General features: G+C 40.4%; 1 protein-coding gene across 3 annotated transcripts in view; it reads right to left on the bottom strand.

Moving 5' to 3' along the window:
* Positions 1 to 21,164, bottom strand: part of LOC122787231 (cAMP-specific 3',5'-cyclic phosphodiesterase 4D-like) — a 1,697,022-nt gene that overhangs the window by 21,958 nt on the left and 1,653,900 nt on the right. For all 3 annotated transcript variants that reach the window (XM_044053831.1, XM_044053830.1, XM_044053832.1), the window contains one exon: positions 13,126 to 13,248. In XM_044053831.1, the coding sequence (XP_043909766.1) occupies positions 13,126 to 13,248 (123 nt within the window). The remainder of the gene's footprint in view (positions 1 to 13,125; positions 13,249 to 21,164) is intronic.

Genomic DNA, 21,164 nt, shown 5'->3' on the forward strand with positions numbered 1-21,164 from the left:
CTAATCCTCAGAACTTCTTTGCCACCAGTCCGAACACCACATTTGAATTTAGTCTGTATGCCATTTACCAAGCTGGTTCATCTACCAAACCTTCTAAAGACAAGTACCCCTCTGGGCTTCCTTCTCTATTTTTCCTCCTTATAGATTCTTTTCATGTCATCCAGGATGGGAGAATATGAGTTTGAGTTTTTTTTTTAATAGAAAGGCTGTGCAAGATTTCTGTGAGGCTAATGATGTAGAGTTGAAAACTTGGTAATAACTGGATATGGCCTCCAGCTGGACTACAACAGTAGAATAACTGGAACCAAATTCAAAAAGAGTTGCTAAAAAGTGAAGTTTTATAAGTACAGGAGCTGAGAAAGAGACTAACCCTTGATGCACTTGCCCAAACAGAGAACCTCTTCCATTTGCATTTGTAAACATTTTTGGTGGCAGATTTCTGTGAGGCTGAAAGAATCAAGATGAATCTCTGGCCATCGTTAGAACTGGAGAAACCATGTGGCTAGTTTAAGGAAGACAATGCCTGGATGAGGCTTGCTGGATGGGTGAGAAAAAAGATTAGGATGGGGATCCAATAGTCAGGGCTGTTTCTTGAGATGAAGCCAAAGTGTGGCTTGGCCAAAAGGGATCTTTAAGGATGCCAGAGAACTTGCACAATGAAGCTTTCTGCAGAAATGTATCCGGAGGGGGGAAAAAGGGAAGGCAAAAAGTAGACCCAGTGGCAAGTATGCAGCAGAGCTTCCCTGGGTTTTTGTCTCTGTGGAGGGGTGATCGAAAAGTAGCTGCTGCATTTTGCATTGATTGGGGAAGCAGAGAGACTGCAGCAAGGTTCACCATAGTAGCAAAAGTTGGCTTGAGCTACCACTGGATTGAGAGACCACTTGTAAAGCATCAAAATACAACCAATGAGTCTTTATTCTAGAAGGTTGGTCTGGCAGGATATGTATTGCAATTACAAAGCACTCTGAAGACATCAACCACTGCCATACCCTCATGGCCTTTTTACAGAGTGAGTACGACTGGGTTCTCATTTTTTGCTTATGTACCAGACCACAGCTATGTTTTCTAGATGGATACCCTAGGGAAGGTAGTCTTGAAGAGTCTGCAAAGCTAGGTAGGCTGTCCTCATCTCCAGGACATTGATGTGAAGATGTCTGTCATGTTCTGACCATGTCCCCTGGACTATTCTCCCCTCTTAATGCCTTCCAGCCATAGAGAGGAGGCATTCCTGGTGTCAGTGGCTGATGGAAGACGTAAAATTGATGGGTGCCCTAAAGGAATTAAGTGTGATTGAATCCTCCATAGCAGATGATGTCTGAAAAGTAAGGAGAGTTATATGGGAAAGTTGAAGGAATGAAAAGACCGAGACCACTGAACACTGACTGTCCACTGAAGAAGTCTTATATGATACCTTGCATGTGGTACCGGAGTCATGTTAGCTGCCATTATGTCCAATACTGGAAGCACCAGCGAAACTGGAGGAATGATTGTTTAGAGATGCTTGGTCACAATGTGACTTAGGGAAAGAAGTTTGTTGTTTGGCAATTTGACAGTCTTTGTGGTAGTGTTTAAATGGTATGTGATAAAATCTATAGACTGCAGAGACTCCAGTTATGATTTGTGAGATTTACTGAAATGCCAATGGACAGGCACAAATGAAGCAAGTAGTGTCTTTGTAAGATAAGGGATTCTCTTTTGTAGCAGTGAGGAGCCAATCATTTAAATATGCAAAAACCTGGAACCCTTTCAGCCTGAGATGGGATGTAACTACCGCCATCCATTTGGTGAAAATATGGGGGCTATGGTGAGACTAAAAGGCAGGGATCAAAACTAATAGTGATTGGTTCTGAGCCAGCAGTGGAGGTACCTTCTGGATGGTTTCACAATTTTTATGTGGAGATAAATATCCTGCAGGTCTACTGTGCAAATCCAATCCCCTTCTTGTAAAAATGGGAGAATGGACTGCAATGTGACCATCTTGAAAAACACCTTTTTCACATGAAAGTTTAGGCTGCTAAAGTCTAGAATAAGCTGTAGGTTCTTTGATTTATATGGAACTAAAAAGAACCTGGAATAGGTGCCAGAGCCTTTCTGGTCTGGTAGGACCTCTTGGACGGCTCTTTTCTGAAGAATTTGGGGGATCTTCTGAGCCAATGCTCTCTTTTGATGGGGTAGTCCATCTGTGAGAGGTAGAGATGTTTTCTTGGGAATTAATATGAAATTGAGGTTTTCTTGGGAATTAATATGAAATGGATAGTGAAGCCCTATGCTCTTCACCCATTTGTCCTGTGGGATTGCAAGCCAAGAGGGCAGGTGAAGAGACAACTGAGCCCTGATGGCCTCCAGAGTATTGTGGAGGCTTCTGTGAAAAGGGACCATTAAACCCATGATCCTGCAGACCCCCTGTTACCCTGGAGTGGCATCCATTGAAGGTCCCTCCCACTATAGGGAGTCCTGTCTAACAAGGACTTGAATGGGAGAGGTTTGAGTTTTTTTAACAAGAGTGCTTTGTTACCCTTCTGGTTCCTAGAAAAGGACCTCTGGGGTGGGGGGGTCTCTAAGAAAACATCAATGACAAAATGACAAACAGTGACTCTCCTTTCTTCCTACTCACTTTTGAGCAACTTTCTCCTTGACTTAAGTCCAAATGGCAAGGTCCTATCAAAAGGGACACTAACAAAGGATTACTTGAACTTGTCTGAAAAATCAGAGATGCAACTTGCCAGTTTGCACTGCTCTCACCACTCCATCAGTTGCTGTGTGATGTAGCCTCATTGAGAGGTTTGTAATGGAAAACTTGGTTGACACTTGCAATTCAATTTGTTTTCTAATGTCTGGAGTAAGATGTCATCTCAGACTATCAAATGTTTTTTTTTGCAGTCCTCTCTGGACCTTCGTCATGTGTGTGATGCAATTTAACTCACAAAGGGAAAAAATTTCCAAAGCAGAGCTGTGCTATCTCCATACAGCCACTGACTGAGATTTTTTGTTGCGAGGACAGGCCATGGCACTTCTATCTGAAAGCTCATTCTTGGTGGCCCTCATCACAATAATAGAATCAGCAAGACAGTCCTTACTCCAGTGCGATCTGTCACTGGGTGCACACAAAATCTTATCTGATTTACGGGGTAATGTTTCTACCAAGTGAGGCTCCTGCTATGCCCTTTCCAGTTCCAGATTGTTCATTCCATCAACAGGAGGGGCCACCCAGGAAGCAGATCTGAAAGCCTCTAACAAGAGTTCCTCATTCTGGAAGGGGGGGGGGGGTCAGATGGCCAAATACTCATCTGAAGGATAATTTCTGGGATTTTGCCAAACCTGGGTTGAGCGAATCCTTCCCCTTCATTTAGGTCTGTGCCTAGGTTGACTAATTCTATAGTGGAAGTATTGTGTCCCATTTTACATGTATACTTCTTCAGTGCATGAGGAGGTGATCTTCCAAAGAACCTGAAGTGTCTTATGATCCCTGCTGAAGGATGGGTTCAAGGTGATTAAAGCTGCTCTGTCCCTGGAGCCAATATGATAACTCAATGACTATCAATGATGGACAGTGATGATCCTCTCAAAACATTCCACCACTGACATGGACTATTAGGGCATCAAGGATCCCCCATCTGGACCTATTCCATTCTGAGGGAAGAGGAGAGAGAGGGCTCCAACATAGGTACTCCTGACACAGACTGGTCAGGTTGCTTTGGCACCAAGATCGACACCAAAATCTTGAAGACTGAAGTCTCTGCCACAAAGAATGGTGCAAATCAGATTGGCATTGAAGATGGCACTGAGGCCCTGAAGTTGAGGTCCTGGTGCTGAGACACACATGGCTCCTTGTATGCAAAGTTGACACTGATGGATGGGATCTAATCAGTGCTGCCAAAGAATGTTCCAGAACAGTCTTTCTTTAAAGCACTTCTAAAAGCTTAAACCTTTCCTCATAGCAGGCCAGATTTCACAAAGCATCAGCAATATAAAACAACAACCACAACAACAACATAACTAAGACTAATAGAAATAACAAGCAAAGCTCAACAACCAACAGTTTAAGAATAATGATCGAAAAAGATCAGATCTAAATTCTTAGCCTAGGAGAAAGGAGGAGACTAATGCATGAGACAAATCTCCCCAAAGTCAAAAAAGTACTAGAAATACTATTTTTGTTTGAGCGAATGTTGAGAAAAAAATAAAGAGAAGTGATTTACTAGCTAAAAATTCAGGAAATACAGACCAAAATTTATAGCTATCTGAAAATGGAATGCTGGTGGATCACATCTGAAATGGATGGTGGGAAAAAAGATCTGGGGGATAATGAAGACACAGGTGCATTATAGGAGAGAGAAGGATCTCAGGCACTGGAGAAAGCTCTGCAGTGAAAATGTTACCTGCTTGGATGTGCCACAAGGGCAGAAGACACGTAAATCAAGATGAACAGAGGAGACAATACAGGATCCGTCAACTTTGTGATGTTTTATAAGAATAACACCAACTTATGATCTGCACAGAATATCAGACAGCCCTTGTAGTAAGTTACCTACTGATTTATATCAGTTCAGGAGCAGTCAGTATCTCATTTATGTTGACTACTACTCTAAAGTATTCACAATATTGTCACAGTCAGTCATTAATCTGCCAAAAGCAGTTTTTCTCATCAAAGAGTCTGTAACCTTCTTGTATCCAATAATGGTCCACAGTTTGTCAGCCAACAGATTTTTGTCAATTTTCACAGGACTGAGAGTTTCTGCATATAATTTTGTCTCAGAGATATCATCGGTCAAATGGGCAGGTTTTGAGAGTTATGCAAACTGTCAAAAAACGTAATGAAAAAGTGTATTGACAGCTCATGAGAGGATTGCTATGTAACTCACTTCAAGTATAAAAACACTCTATTACAACCAGATGGGTCATTACCAGCAGAACTGCTGAGAGACAGGAAGAATCTGTATGACAACCACAGAAAGCACCAGATGTGGAATCAGTTTAGAAAAGAGCAAGAAGTGTTACCCTCAGTCAAGCCTTACACTGAGGTCATACACAGAAGAAACAAAAGATGGCCAGAAGCTCCGGTGTAATTAGAGACTTTTGCATTGGACACGACTATTCTTAACCCAGAATACTGAAATTCATAGGTGAGTTCTAGGCCAGCCGCCCTTATGAGCCATTTTAAATCTAGCCAATTTCCCTTTCAAAGGTGAGAAGCAAAACCTGTACCTTGTGTTCGTGATATAAACACCGTAACCATTATGCTGAACCCCATCAATATCTATAAGGCTATCAGGAAAGGGCAGCTCATAACAGGAATTGACACGCACCCAATCTAGCAAGACTGTTTTTTGAATTGCACATTTAACTTTATCATAATCTTGTGCAAGTCACTAAGTACTCCTGAGTTTCTTGATGTTACTGAAGTATCCAGCTGGGATTTATTACATCATTTATCACCAGCCCCAGCTATCACTTTATCTACTATTAGAGACTATAAACATATTAGATATGGAAGGACAATTGCACAGGGCCCATGCATTCTGTCCCATTTTATTGATTTAAATCCCTCATGGTTGGGCATTAGACAGCCAAGTGAGCAGCAAAGACATAAGAGCATGAATCTGCATTAATTAGATAATTATTCTGGTTAGCCTCAATCCATCCACACATCCCTCCACAACCCCTTTATCCCATTTTTACACATGGGGTTGGGGTGTCATTTCAAAAGTAACAATCATCTAGAGCCAGGGTTTAAACCGCAGGGTGGTTAGCCCTGCCGCAATAGTTCTTCCACACCACACACTCATACATACACTCACACCTATGGCCAATTAATCCACCTACTACATGTCTTTGGAATGTGGGAGGAAACTAGAGGAAGCCCACATGAACACAGGGAGGACATGCAGACTCCACACAGAAGAAACCCCAGCCAAGAATCAAACTGGGGAACCTCATGCTGTGAGGCAGCAATGCTATCTGCTGTAACAGTGTGCCGCCCTTGTCAGTCTATTATGATATAATTATTAGTATGCGTGTTTTTAATAATACTGAAATAATTGATCAGAGTTTTGAGTTTAAGATGTAAAATATATGACACAACCATATTTCTTACAAAGACGTGGTTCATGATACACAGGCATTGGGTTGAAAAGACCACATTAAAAGTGTGCTTAAGAAGGGGAAGCAGCCATGCTTTGCAGGAACATGTTTTAGACACTGTCTAACAGATTTGGGAAGCTAGTATTTAAAAATTAAATTAAAAAATAATAAAACTCAGGAAACAAAATGAAATTTTTGATCAGTGTCATAAGATTTCCAAAGAAGAATCAGCTCAATAGCTGTAAATTTCCAAAATGTACTACATGTTCACTTGTTATTATATAAGCCATAACATCTGCTTGGTTTGCAGACCTTCCTCCCTTCCATACTAGTCTCAGAACTCAGGTTTATTAACCACTACCTGAGTTCCTTTCATACATCATGATTTAATTTGCTCATTTTATTCTGACTTGCTTGATTGACGTATTAGGGTTCAAGTTAATTCCTAACCTCAGTCTGATAATGTTAGTCCATTCTGCTTAAGTTAGATAACGTAGTCTATTTTTAATTATGCAACCTTAGTTGCTTTACTGTTCACTATTATTATTATTATTAGATAATTGATAGTCTACTTCTTACTATGCAACCATAGTTGCTTTGTTTACAATTATTGTCTATTACTGTAAAAAAAATATAAATAAACTGTTATGCTTGCTGAATGTCATTATCTCTGTTCTGTACTACAATCACTTGTACAATCTGTGGAGCTTTTCTCCCTGGGCATTCGCTGAAAAAGGACCTGTGTCCAGTCAGAATTTCCCAGTAAACAAATGTAAATAAATAATAAAACAAATAAAGCTGCCAGTTTGAACATAATCATACCTCTCAACCTCTTAGTGCAAGAAATCTGGACAAAGCCCAACAAAATGGGGGGAACAAAGGCCCAAAAATAGGGACATATAACAGGGTTTGTTATATCATCATTTTCTGAAGGATTTGAAGTCTGAAACTCAAATGTATGTCATTTAGTGACTTCAGTCCTCAGATCGTCCCAGTGATTTGCCAGAAAACCACAAATTTTATGAGGAACAGGCCAAAAATCTGACCAGTCTGCAAAAATCTGTACAGTTAAATGGTATTTATTTGGATTTGATTAATTATTGATTGATTAATTGCTTGATTCAGATATTGGCTTGACCAAGCAGAGTTACAACTATCCTAAGAAAAGAAGATCCATTGGTATAGTATGCTAGATGAATAAGTTGATAATTTCTGTAAGTAAATAATTTTTTGATTAAACATTTCTTAGCTGCAGCTTGGTGTGTTGTCTCATCCTTCCATCTGTATTATGACTTATCACTTAACTTCTCTACCAAAATAAGAACCCAACAAAAATTGTTATCAGAATTGGGACACTGAGGGATACAGGAAGAATAAAATAACCATGCTTATTTATATTTGGGGAAAATAGAAAAAGATAAACAAAACTGCATCTGGTAAGAATACCAAGCTAACCATGGCTGGTCTGTGAAATTCTGCAGTGAAATTAAGTGAAATGTCTCCTTTAAACGCCTTCGGAAATTTAAAATTTGATGAACAGAAAAACAGTTAAAGCTGAGGCTAGTGTATCAGGATGGCTGTTTCTGACAGGGTTATAATATTTACAACATACAGTTTGTGAGCTCACATAGAAAATTAGTAAACTACAGAAGATATAAAGACCATATACATCAACATCATCTACACAAGTCTACCTACAAAAGGCAAGACAATTTATTGAGGGAACAGAAAACATAGTAGTTTATCAGCCTGAATGATTCAACAGCACAGGGAAAGAAAATACACTGGGCTAGGAAAACCTCCCTCGCAGGCTAACTGCGGGCACTAATTTGTAGACCAGATTTTGATTCAGCCACACAGGATGGCAACTGTCCTTCATTATTTAATAATGAGCGCTATTTGCTAAGTGTACCAACAGCAGAGGCACACCCTGTGACAGATAAGGTGTTAGTGCTGAAAATGACACTTGGTCACACAAATCTATAAAATGATGGCATATAACCAAACAGAACTTTCAAATCTGATCCAAACTTGTAAGAAGCCAGGTGAAATAGTTTTAACTGGGTTTCACTGGGTTTGGGACTCAGGAGGCAGTATAGTACAAATGAATGGGGAGGACATGCACAGATGTGCTTGGTTGCAGCTTCACCCACACTTAACGCAGATTACTAATGGGGATAAAGGCTACAGACTAAACAGCTTTTGGAAATTGTGCACTCATGTGGATCACAGCTGTGATAGCCCTCTTAGGTAAAGATATTTTGAAAGGGAGAATTTTAGAAACCACAGTAGGACCTTCCATGCAGCTTTGCCCTATCAATGCACTCAAAACTGCAGGTCACTGTGAAGCTATTAAGGGAGTAACTTATATCACCCTAATGAAGACGAACATGAACATTAAGTAATATCAGCTCCCTGGAGGGCATGCTGAAACATCAGACACCATGGATAAACTGTTGCAGGTGGGCAAAACTGAACCAGCTGTGAGTCTGTTCAATGGTTCTGTGCCAGTAAAAAAACTGACAAATCATGGCAAACAACAGGATTGTGTCTATAGTCCGAGCATGTGAGGCAACTAAAGTCAGGTCCACACCACAAAAAAGTTTTGTTAAAGCTTTAATATACAGAATTAAGTGCTTTTGTCTGGTAAAATCAGACTTCTTCAGAATCACTAAGCAACAATAGTTACAAATTTAAATATCCCACCCTATGATTAGATGAGCAAAACCAACCAATTATAATACAAACACAATGAAACCATAAAACAATGATGTACAATAATTAAATGTTAAATAAATAAAAACAATGTTAAGCAACCCTTGACAAGTCTTAATTTCTAAGCACACTATTAACAGACATAATTTCATTTAAACCGGGGGGACCAGGGCATTTAATCTGAGTTGCCACAACTCTCTCTCCTCAATCAACTCTTCCCACAGTAGTCCCCTAGGATTCTTAATAATATTTTCATCCACAAAAAACAAAAAGTTGTGGTCAGGACATATCATCAAGTGTTTGGCTAAGGAATGTTTTAGATTCAACTTCCTTATACCCAAGACGTGTTCATAATTGCTCTCCTTTAGCTTTCTTTGGGTTTTACCCGTATAAAAACATGCACATTTTTGACAAATACCTACAAGGATCACACCTTGAGTATTACAATTACTGTGGGACTTGGTCATGATTGTTATTCCATTGACTTGCACTTGATCACCCACCAGGACATACCTACATTGGTTACGAAAACCACATTTGTACGTACCTGGACTTTTGTTATTATTAATAAATCCTAGATTGCCCAAGGTTATATTCCAAATAATTTTTGATGGAGCTAACTTTCCTATACACAATGACTGGTTTGTTTCCAATTTTTTCCACAATGCCATTAAAACAGGCTACAGTCATCCCTCTCCACAAAGGAGGAGTGACTACAGAACCTGGGAATTATTGCCCCATTAGCCTGATGAGTCTGATATGCAAAGCTATGGAATGCATCATCAGGGACCTAATGAACAAGGATATAGGGAATCTCCAAACTCTGGACCCCCACAGGGTGTGAATGGTAGATCATGTCTTCTCAACTTGGTCGACTTCTTTGAGTCAGTCACCAGAGCTGTGGATGAAGGCAAGGTGGTTCATACAGGCTATCTTGACCTGGCTAAGGCCTTTGATACCATTCCCCACTCAGGAATCATCAAAAACTCACTAAGCTAGGTATCAACCCCTATATCACTAGGTGGGTAGCAAACTGGCTCACAGACAGAACCCACAGTGTGAACGTAGCTGACTCCAAGTCAGACTGCCAACTCGTCACAAGTGGAGTCCCACAGGGTTTGGTCCTAGGTCCTCTCCTGTTTGGTATCTACTTCTCTGAAGTCCAAGCCAACATGAAAGGACTCTGGCTGACAAAGTTCAGAGATGATTACAAGTTGGGAGCTATTATTAACTCCCCAAGTGATGTTGACACCCTACAGAATGGCCTCATTGAAGGCAACGATTGGTGTCAGAACCATGGCCTTAAGCTCAATGCCAAAAAATGTGTCCTCATCCCCTTTGGGAAAAACCTAGTTCCCATGAATTACCACATCAATGGTAGTCCACTGAATGCAGAAGGCATTATAAGAGATCTGGGAACACAGGTTGACAGCAACCTCTCTCTTGATCACCACATTGCCACTGTGGTCGGAAAGTCCTTCTATGTGGCACATCTCATTACTACGGGTTTTGCATCCAGGAAGAAAGAGGTCATAGTCTCCGTCTACTCTTCCCTCATTAGACCAGTCATAGAGTACAATGCCCCATTTGGCATGTACCTCACTATACCCCTGCAACAACTGGAGAGGCCAAAGTATCTCACAAAGAGCATCCTAGGCCTTAAACACTTGTCCTATATGGACAGACTCAAAACACTCCAACTATTCTCTGTCTCATATCACCTACTTAGAGGCGATCTCTGCTTGACTTACAAAGCCATGTCTGACCCAGCTCTGTTATAAATGCTACATGTACAGAAATCTCAATCCCTCCGCACCACATGCTCCAGAGACCTCAACCTCATTACCACAATCAACAGAACATACTAGAAGGGCAGGTTCATAACCTAGAGACTGCCCATGCTATGGAATAGACTTCCCATACATGTCAACTAGAGCACCTCGCTGACCTTCTTCAAGAGAAATCTTGATGAGTGGATGGGAAATAGAAAATTCACTCCGGTGATAACTGCAGTGGCTCTACTCGACAGAGGCACTGTGAACTAAGATTGGGTGGCATGATGCCAGGGTAATCCTATGGCTAGGCTTGTAATGGCCCCAGGGCCATTAGCCTAGTACACACCTATGAACCTATGAAAAAATAAACCAATTCTTCATCGATGCATCTCTGATAGAAGAGACTTCAACAAAATATTCTGTCACAAAAGCAAGGTGATGTCTAATTGCTGAGGTGGTGTTACGATGAAACATCTCTGCTACTATATTAAAAGTAGATTTCAACAGGGGAAGGATAATCCCCTTCTCTCTCTTACCCATGACCTCAGACATAACTGTAGAAACCATCCTTTTCAAATAACCTCTTGCGTGAAGCATTTCACTCAGGGTTCTAGTTTCCATATTAAATTGGTTATTTTCCGAAACCATCCTGGCCAGACATATGTACTGGCCCTTGACTATACCACATCTTTGGTGTAAAGGGTGGCTACTATCAAAATGCAACAGACTTTTACTATATGTTGGTTTTATGTAGATGGTGCACACAAGGCATTGCTCAACATAACTTTTGGAAAGTTTACAGTCAAAATAATTAATACAGTCATGGTTGTAGGAGTAGGTAAATTTTAAGTAAGAGGTGGTGGTGTTTAAATAGTTAAAAAAAAACAGGATCTCATTCTCTGGTCTGTCCCATACAATAAAAATGTCGTCCAGGAAATGAAGGTATAGTTTCCAGGGTTTTATAGAAAATTTGTCAAACAAAAATAGTTTTTCCCATTGGAGAAGGACAATATTTCCAAATATAGGGGCACAGGGGGTCTCCATGACTACACTCTTTACCTGGTGAAAATACTGTCCCTCCAAAAACACAAAACTGTTCTTTAACACAATTTCCATACAAGTTAGCAAAATGTTAAAGCCATTGTTGTTTAAACTGGTGGATTTACAAAGAAAATTGTTGAACCATGCCAACACCGTGGAATGGGGGATCACATTAAATAATTCTACTACAAATAAAATCCCTGGAAAAGCTGAGATTCTTAACTTTTAGTAGAAAATTCCAAAAATCTTGACAAAGATGATCGAAAGAATCAAGAGCTTTTTTAATTTTCAGTCGATATATTTGCCAAAGGGGTGGATCTTAGACTTCCTAGCATTAACTACAGGCCTCATTGATGGATCAATCATACTCTTATGGACCTCCAGAATTCTGAAAATACAAGGCACCACAGGATGTTTAACCAATAAATAATCAAATATTTCAGACCCAATTTCACCTTGATCTAGCGAGTCTTGGAGCAAATAATCAATTTTTTTTTATGAGCTTAATGTATAAAACCACAGGATGTCTCCTCATATAAGTCACTATTTGATAAATCACTGTGCATCCTATTTAAATAGTCGTTTTTGTTCATAACCCCCAGTCTGGTTTCACTACCCTTAAATTTTTATTCTGGGCTAATTCCACCAATAAATGAAACACTAGAATGATTTGTTGGTTTCCTTTTCTCAGCATAATCATAAGTTCATCTGTATACCAAATTTGCATCAATGATGTTACCAGTTTTGACTGAAGCAACACTACTACTAGATCTCTAGTTCACATCTTCCTCAGGAATCAGAAGCTCCACAGGCTGTAATTTATAGCCCATCACTAATGCTATATCAAAAAATTCAGTGCTGTTCAAAGGTAAGGGTACAATAGCATGGAGTCTTTGGTAAGATGCCATGTTAATCTAAGGCCTATACCGAACATATCTGCATCCAACAAAAAGAAGAGTGAGGGTCCAACAGGGTCTTAGCCATGGGCATCATCCAGTATATTACAGTCTGTCTGCCCAAACAATCATTTCATCGAATTTTTGGCTGTAGGTGAAAGCAATTAAACAACTTTCACTGACTCATACTACAGTTTTGTTAGGCCTCAATTGACTACTATATCATGGGATGGAAGCAAAGCCCAATAACTATAATAACATTATTCTTGACATAAATTCTAGTAAGTGCAAGTCAGTGAAAGGAGTTTATAACAATCTCACTTGTGATTAAGTCTGAGAAAAATTACATTGTGAAACGTTTTAAATTTGGCACAGTTACTGCAGATGAATTATTTCAACCTTCTTATATTGATCACCTTCTGCAGCAAAATGCAGCCATGCAAATCACTCTTGAAGATTCATCAAAATACATTTTATAACAGTATGTGTTGATTAAAAATAACAGATAAAGAAAGAAAATGTATCAGCAATAACATCAGCAATAAACTAAATTTACAAATATTTAATTTAATGCAGTATTCACTTTTACCATTTTATCCCATAGTGGTGTGTCATACCTGTATTCTATCAGAGTAGTTATCCAACAACAACACCCCTAAGCTTGTAACTTTCTTGGTTTCAACCATTGTCTTCAAATCTGCTAACAAGTTCATGTGTTTTGACATGTCTGTTGCAAGAACCTGTATACAAAGAGAACAATTGATTAGGCTCTTTCAGTTTAGCACCAGTTAACTGCAAGACTGTTATTGTTACTTAAAACCACAATTTGGTTTGTATTTTAATTTTTATGCATCTCTCAGTCTTAAAAGGAGCACTGTAACCCATTACAAAGGGCCAACACTTCCACTAGTGTATAAGAATTAATTTCTGTTACATGTACCATGAATATAATGTTATGCAGAGCTTTAGCTAGGTCAGCTGGCCCCCTATGTTATGTCACTGTTGGCAGCCTCCTCAACCCCAAAAAAGCACGCAGGAGTGGCCATAATCATTTGGGGCTCAACACCTCTAAGACAGTGGCCATAATCATCTGTGAAGCCACACCTCTAATGCAGCTGGCATAATCACCTGAGACTCAACACCTTCAAGACAGCAGCCATAATTACATAAGACTCAATACATCTAAGACAGTAGCCATAATCACTCAAGAACTAACACCTCCACAACAGTGGCCATAACTATCTGAAATGCAACACCTCTAACACAGTGGTCATTATCATGGGAAATCAATATCTACACAACATGGCCATAACAGTCTAAAACTCAACATTTCCACAACAGTGGCCATAACCATCTGAGAGTCAATACCTCTAAGACAGTGGCCATAACCATCTGAAACTTGATACCTCTAAGATGCCATAACCACCTGCGACTAAAGATCCCCAACACAGTGGCCATAATCATCTGAAACTTGATACCTCTAAGGTGCCATAACCACCTGCGACTAAAGATCTCCAACACAGTGGCCATAATCACCTGAGATTAAATACTTCCAAGACAGTGGTCATTATCACCTGAGACTCTACACCTGCAATAAAGTGGCCATAATAATTTGAGACTCTACACCTCCAAGACAGTAGCTATAATCATGCAAAAATCAACACCGCCATAACAGTATCCATAACTATCTGACACTCAATGGCTCCATGACAGTAGCCATAATCACCTGAAGCTCAGCACCTCTAAGACAGTAGCCATAATCACCTGAAGCTCAACACCTCTAAGACAGTAGCCATAATCAACTGAAACTCAGCACCACCAAGACAGTGGCCACACTCATCTGAGATTCAACACCTTCACAATAGTGGCCATGACTGCCTAAGACTCAACAATGGTCATGATCATCTTAGACTCAAAACCTACAAGACAGAAGGCATAACCACATGAAACCCAATGCATTCAAGCCAGTGACTTGAATCACCTGAGACTTATGACCTCCAAGACGACTGTTACCTTCACTTGAAACTCAACTCCTCCAAAACAGTGTCCATAATCACTTGAGACAACACCTTAAAGGCAGTCGTACCCAATCAACTTATGCAGCTTCAAATGTCTGGCTCCAAACCAACCATTAGTAGGCAAGCTGAAAAATCTTGGCATGATTAGATGTTAGACTCATACTCAGTGTCATCTTTTGACACATTTTCATATTTACTCTTAAAGAATACTGTCCATATCAGGCGTTTTCTCCCATTTGCTATGACTGTGCATGTCCCATTCCCCTGCTGACCTATTGTATCTACCTGTATGTGAGGGTTTACTAATGTGAAATCTGACAAAGCGCAGCTTATGCAGATGTTTGCAGCCTGGTTGATGGAGGTACTCCAAGTCGCACTCACATTACTCTGATTATGTGAAATCTGCACTACCACATTTAAAGTTCCAGTGTAATGAATTTAGCAGTGTGTGATCTGGTCCTTTTACACTGAAGGAGCGTCTGGTTCCTTACAGTCCAGTCAGGTACCCATCTAATGCTTGGCCCCAATTTTACCCACCACATCTCTAGAACCTCCTTTTCCAGAGTAACAGGACTCTTAATGCTACACCTTTTTACAACAGCCTATGCATGCTTGTACTCTGAAATAAAATGTATACATGTGTTTATGTTAATCGCTGCCCTTACTGTAGAGAAGGATAAAAAATGTGTTTCATGCCATTTCCAACATTGTCACATGTTCTATACACATTTTTCATTATTCCTTATATGTGACCTAAACACCTGTGTGTAGTAGGTATGTTCAGGAATCAGGTAGGTTAATTATACAATAATACTAAACATTTTCTACTAAATGTAGTATGAGTCTTTTCTGTCAAGCCCATAGATGAAAATTGGCTCCACCTAGTCACACCATCCTGGTTATTAAGTAAAAATAAAGAAAATAATTAATAAGGGGAATAGAAAACCAAAGTGGTCATCAAAGTGGAGGGGTGAACAGATGTTGTAGTACACATAAGTGCCAATCACTTGTCAGAAGAGACAGCTGAGGTGGCAGCAGTACCAGGGAGATATCAGATTCCAGGATGAGGAGCTAGGAATAAGATTCTCAGGAATGCTGCCAGTACCAGCTGTCAGTATGTAAAGGGGAGAGTAGATCTGGGAGTGTAATGAGTGGCTGCAGTATTAAATGACAGAGAAGGGCTTGGGACTTGTAGGGAGAAGTGTGTGTGTGTGCGTGTCTGTGTGTTTCTGTGTGTGTGTGTGTGTGTGTGTGATGTTCTCTGGAGGAGAAGGCCTGGCAATGAGACTAGCTGTATGCCACAGACAGACTCCATTTCAGCCCAAAAAGGAGAATGGTAAATTGAGATAGTTTGAAAAACAAATATAGCAATGACTATACCGTTAAACAAAGATGGAAGGAAAAAATAATGTCAGTTAGCCAGAACAGGGACATGTACTCAAGCAGGAGACAGAAGGATAAAAAGGGATGCAGAACACAGCAGGTGAATAAATAAGGAGACTCAGTACATGGGTAGTTACTAAGGAATGCAGACAATTTGTGTAGGAAAACGAGGAAGTGAAAACAGTGATGCTGGAGAGAAAGGTTGAAATTGCTAGTATCAAAAAACACTTGTGTGTGACAACACAAGAAGGGGTGGGGTATGAGCTTATCTAGGGATAGGCTCTTCAGGAAGGCTGTAGAACTAAAAAGTTATATAAAGAGAAGGAGGAGGGACACCATTCATGAAGAGAGCAAGAAAGTGGGAAGAGGTGGAACCCACACTCAATGTCTTAGCAGTTAAGTTGGTTGAATTGTGGGGTGGTTCCTAATGGATCTATATAGTGTATCATCACCCCAGACACATCATGGAAGGGGGAAGTGAGTCTGGAGGATAGAATAAAAAGTGGAATATGAGGAAGATGATAATATACATAGGGGATCTGAATCTATCAGTAACAAATGAAACAATTTCAAACTCCAAGGTAGAGAGAGGGAATGGGAGATGACTGAAATCTTGCAAAAGTGAATGGTTCAGAGAAGTGGCTCAAGTCCATAACAGACAAGACAAAAATTCTGGATGAAGTCTTAAACTAAAAGTGGGTCATACATGTCAGGCTAAAGGCGCCATTAACTAAAATTGATCATAACACTATATCGTTTAGAGGTATGGGTGGAAGAGGGCAAGAATACAGGGACAAGCATAATGGTAAATGATTTTAGGTGAGTGGATAATAATGAAATGTGGGAGAGGGTCAAAGATGATCTATTGGAGAAAATGAAGAAAGTAAACACACTATGACAATGGGCCAGAAATGGAGTACTGAGCGGTTTGGACAAGGTTTGAGGAGCAGGCAAATTTGGTTGCACAGGCATGTGGGGCCAGTGATTAAGGCAAAAGATGGTGCAGAATTGCTGGAAAAAGAGAAGGCTTTGAGGTTGAAGAGGAACAGTATAAGGAGGATAAAAAAACAAGAAAGGTGGTAAAAACGAGAAAGGAATAAATTGAGAGTTAGCAGAAAGGGTCAAGAGGAGAACCAAAGGTATCTTTAGATATAGAAAGGAAGGGACAGATCTGCAAGGCTGAGCAAAGATGGGAGTGAAATCAGAGAACTATGAGCAGAAGTACTGAGTGTATACCCTAAATCAGATACCAAGATTGAGAGGGTAAAGCAGACAAGTATCCCTGACTCCCCTTTCCTCCATGTTTGCTCTCTAGCTCCATGTCTTCCCCCCACCTAATTGATTGTTTCTGGTAAGTCTCTTCCTCACCTTGGCTCTACCCACTCCATTCACCCTTCGGGCTCACTCTGCTCCCCTACCCTGCCCCCAAATCTTACCCACCCTCACTACCTCTCCTCTTATACCCATTACACCACTCCCACATCTACACAAACCAATCATAGACCCCTTGCTTACATCACACAAACTCACCCCTCCCCTTCCTTCTCTTAGCAAACCCACCTGCCCATAACAATTACTAACACTGTAACCATCCCTTTCAACTTTCCACTTTAGTGTATATCCATCCACAGCTTGAAACTCGGATAAACAACAATGCCTATAAAGCCTGTCTCCTTTATAGGCCTAATATTACTTCTCGTCTCCCTATCCCACCTTACCCTTCTCACAAGTCCTCCAAATACTAACCATTCTTCTCCATTTCATACAACCCACTCATTCCCCATCAATGACAAACACCCCACTACACTCATATCCCCCTTCCTTTACTTCTTCAACAACATCCTCCTTTTTTCCTACAAACATATATCCACTCACAGCTTACTCTTCTCCAATCTCAAGCAAACCTACTGTAACTCACTACCTGACTCTCAAACTAGACTCAAAGCACTCCAAATACCTCTTCTCCCACATTTGCCACCTCATTACCACCCTTCTCTCGGGTGACATCCACCCTAATCCCAGCCCCTCTTCTCCTCACAATTTACAGACACACCCACACACCTCCCCCTCAGCCAGAAAACCCCTTACTTTCACTACAAGAAATGCTCAAAATTTATGTAACAAAATCCCTAACTTCCATGCTTGGCTTCTTTACAATCAACCAGACATCCAGTCTATCTCAGAAACCTGGCTAAAACCCCATATCAAAGACTCCGAAATTATCCCTCCCAACTATATCATCATTAGAAAAGACAGGACCCACAAGAAAGGCGGTGGGGTAGCACTTTTCTACTCCTCCTCCCTTTCAGTTACCCCTATACTAAACCCATTCCCCAATTTGCTAAAGCTGAACTAACCTTGGCCCTACTTCAGATAAACAAACACAAACATATATGCATAGCCACTCTCTACATACCTCCTGGAGACAACATCCCTATTCTTGAGGATATCCTCTCCTGGTTCTCTAACATTTGCAATGAAACCATAATCCTTGGTGATGTTAATATCAACTGGACCTCCATTCATACTACCACAAGCTCCCTAAACCTCAGCCTTTACAACTTCTCACAACTAATTAACTCTATTACTAGACCCTCCAAGGGCTGCTCCTCTGGTAGCACACTTGACTGGATTCTAGTTTCTCACCCTCAATATATTTCTGACAGCGGTACCCTACCCGACTCTCTTAGTGATCACCTCCCATGTTTCGCTCATCGCCTCCCTTCCTCCTTACATCTATCCCATAGTTACATATCTACATGCTCTGTTAAGAACTTCAGCCCTACAAAATTCTCTAACTCTCTAAAACACACAAACTGGACCCCTCTAAAAACCATCACATTAGACAATGCTGTTACCTACTTTAATACAACATTTTTAAACCTATACTTTTGCCCCTCCAAAATCAAAAGAATAAAAAGTAATACTGCCTCTAGGTTAACCAAAGAAACCATATCCTTGATGCGTCTACGAGATAAAGCCTGGAAACACTACCAGAAACACAAAACTCCCTCCTCCCTCAATGAATTTAAAGCACTTCGTAATAAAGTCAAAAGACTTATCACAGCTAATCACAAAACCTATTTTGCCATACTCCAAAATAACCACAAGACAAACCCAAAAAAATTCTGGAATGGTATCACCAACCTCCTCAACCCTGGCAAGAAAGACAATCCTTCCCCCGACCCAAATGCCTCTGACTTAGCCTTAGCCACCCAATTTAATTCCTTCTTTATAGATACCATAGCCAAACTAACAACATCCTTCACTAACAATGCTTTATCTTCACCCTCTCCTATCCCTTCCTCTACTTACATAACCATCTCTCACCCACCCCACTTCACTATCAAACCCATCTCTACAGCTATCATAAAAAGACTCCTTATGAACTTGAAACCTTGCTCCAATGCCCCTGATGATCTTCCTTCCTACTTTCTAAAAATAGCTGCCAAAGCCATCACTTTCCCTGTCTCCATTCTAATAAACCGATCAATCCAAGAAAGCTATGTTCCCCAACTCTGGAAAAAAGCCTTCATCATACCACTTCACAAAGGTGGCAACAATAACAATAGTCCCAATTTTCGTCCTACTGCCATCTTATCCCCTATCTCAAAAATACTAGAAAAATGTATCCACCTACAACTTTTACCCTACCTCATAGATAACCATCTGCTCACCCCCACACAACATGGTTTCAGACCTTGCCACAGTACTACCACTGCTCTCCTCTCCTTCCTCAAAACAGTCAAGAAAGCCCACTATTCTGGCTGTCTAGTCTCCATCCTCCTTCTGGACTTTTCCAAGGCCTTCAATACTATCTCTCATAACCTTCTTCTATCCAAACTCTTGAATCTTAATCTATCCATCTCTTCTATCAACTGGTTCACCAGTTACCTTTCCAACAGACAACAAGCTGTCAAATGGAAAAAAGCCACCTCCTCCTTTCTTACCACCCCCACAGGTGGACCCTGGGGTTCCATATTAGGCCCCTTACTGTTCAACATTTTCATAAATGACTTCCATCTGTCTATCCCAAAGGCTAACCTTATCCAATATGCAGATGACTCTACAATCATCTGTTCTGCCAGCTCCATCTCCTCCCTCCTAAAATTAACCCAAGAGGCCTTATCTTTCACTGAGCACTGAATGTTAAACAATCACTTGGCACTCAATGCATCAAAAACTAAACTTATGATATTTACTCCCTCCAAAAACAACATTATTGACAAGAACTCTTTTACTATTACTAGCCAAAACAATACCACTCTCGAGATAGTATCCCATACCAAACTCTTAGGTGTCCTCATCAATAAACACTTTAAGTTTGATATCCATTTGCAAATGAATATTAAGAAAACTCACCAGAAATTTGATATGCTATACCGCCACAAACGCTTCCTCACTCCCTTTACAAAGTTTATTCTCTCTACTACATACCTCATTCCTTCCCTCCTATATGGTGCCTCACTTCTTACTAACCTTCAATCTTCCCTAGAGGTTAAACTCTCTTCCTGTTACAATAAAATATCCAAGTGTACCACTGGTTACAAATCCTCTCACTGCAATGCCTTCCACAAACTCAATTGGCTAGAGCTCCCCAACCATCTTACTTATATCCAACTCTCTCATGCCCACAAGCTTATCTTCCATACATCTCTCTGCCCCTCTCTAGCCTCTTCACTCAAAATGCATCTACCTGATAGACTTCTGAGGTCCAACAACCAGAATCTGACTGAATTACATAAGCCTGCTCGTCCTCCAGGTAAACAACTACTATCCTTTTCTCTAGCACAACTCTGGAATGCCCTACCACCTCTCATTCGCACCACCCATAATCACTCCACCTTTAAGACCTTGCTTCATTCCCATCTCATATCCCTCTGGGAATGTTCCTGCTCTCATCCTACATAACTGTCCTCAACATTATATCCTTTTTCTCAATCTCCCTCCTGCATCATCTGACTAACCTAACTCTGCCTTTACCCTCCTTTCTTCCCACCTCATTTTACCCCTCATATACCACTTATTCTTACTATTCTCTCTCTTCTTACTTTACAGTTAATCTCTTCCTATCCCCTCCTCTCTACCCCTGCTATAACTCTCATTTAATACCTATGCAAGGCTCCTTTCATTTCTACTTTTATATTCTACACTGTATAAACTAAGGTATTTTGAAAATACTTTCTGACAGGTTTTGTAAATATTTAGTGAAATGTTGTTTTCATATGTAAACTGTATACTGTATTACAGATTTT

Source organism: Protopterus annectens, chromosome 13.part0 (genome assembly GCF_019279795.1).
Source record: "Protopterus annectens isolate FY-2018-M chromosome 13.part0, PAN1.0, whole genome shotgun sequence".
In the NCBI taxonomy this organism is placed as follows: Eukaryota; Metazoa; Chordata; order Ceratodontiformes; family Protopteridae; genus Protopterus; species Protopterus annectens.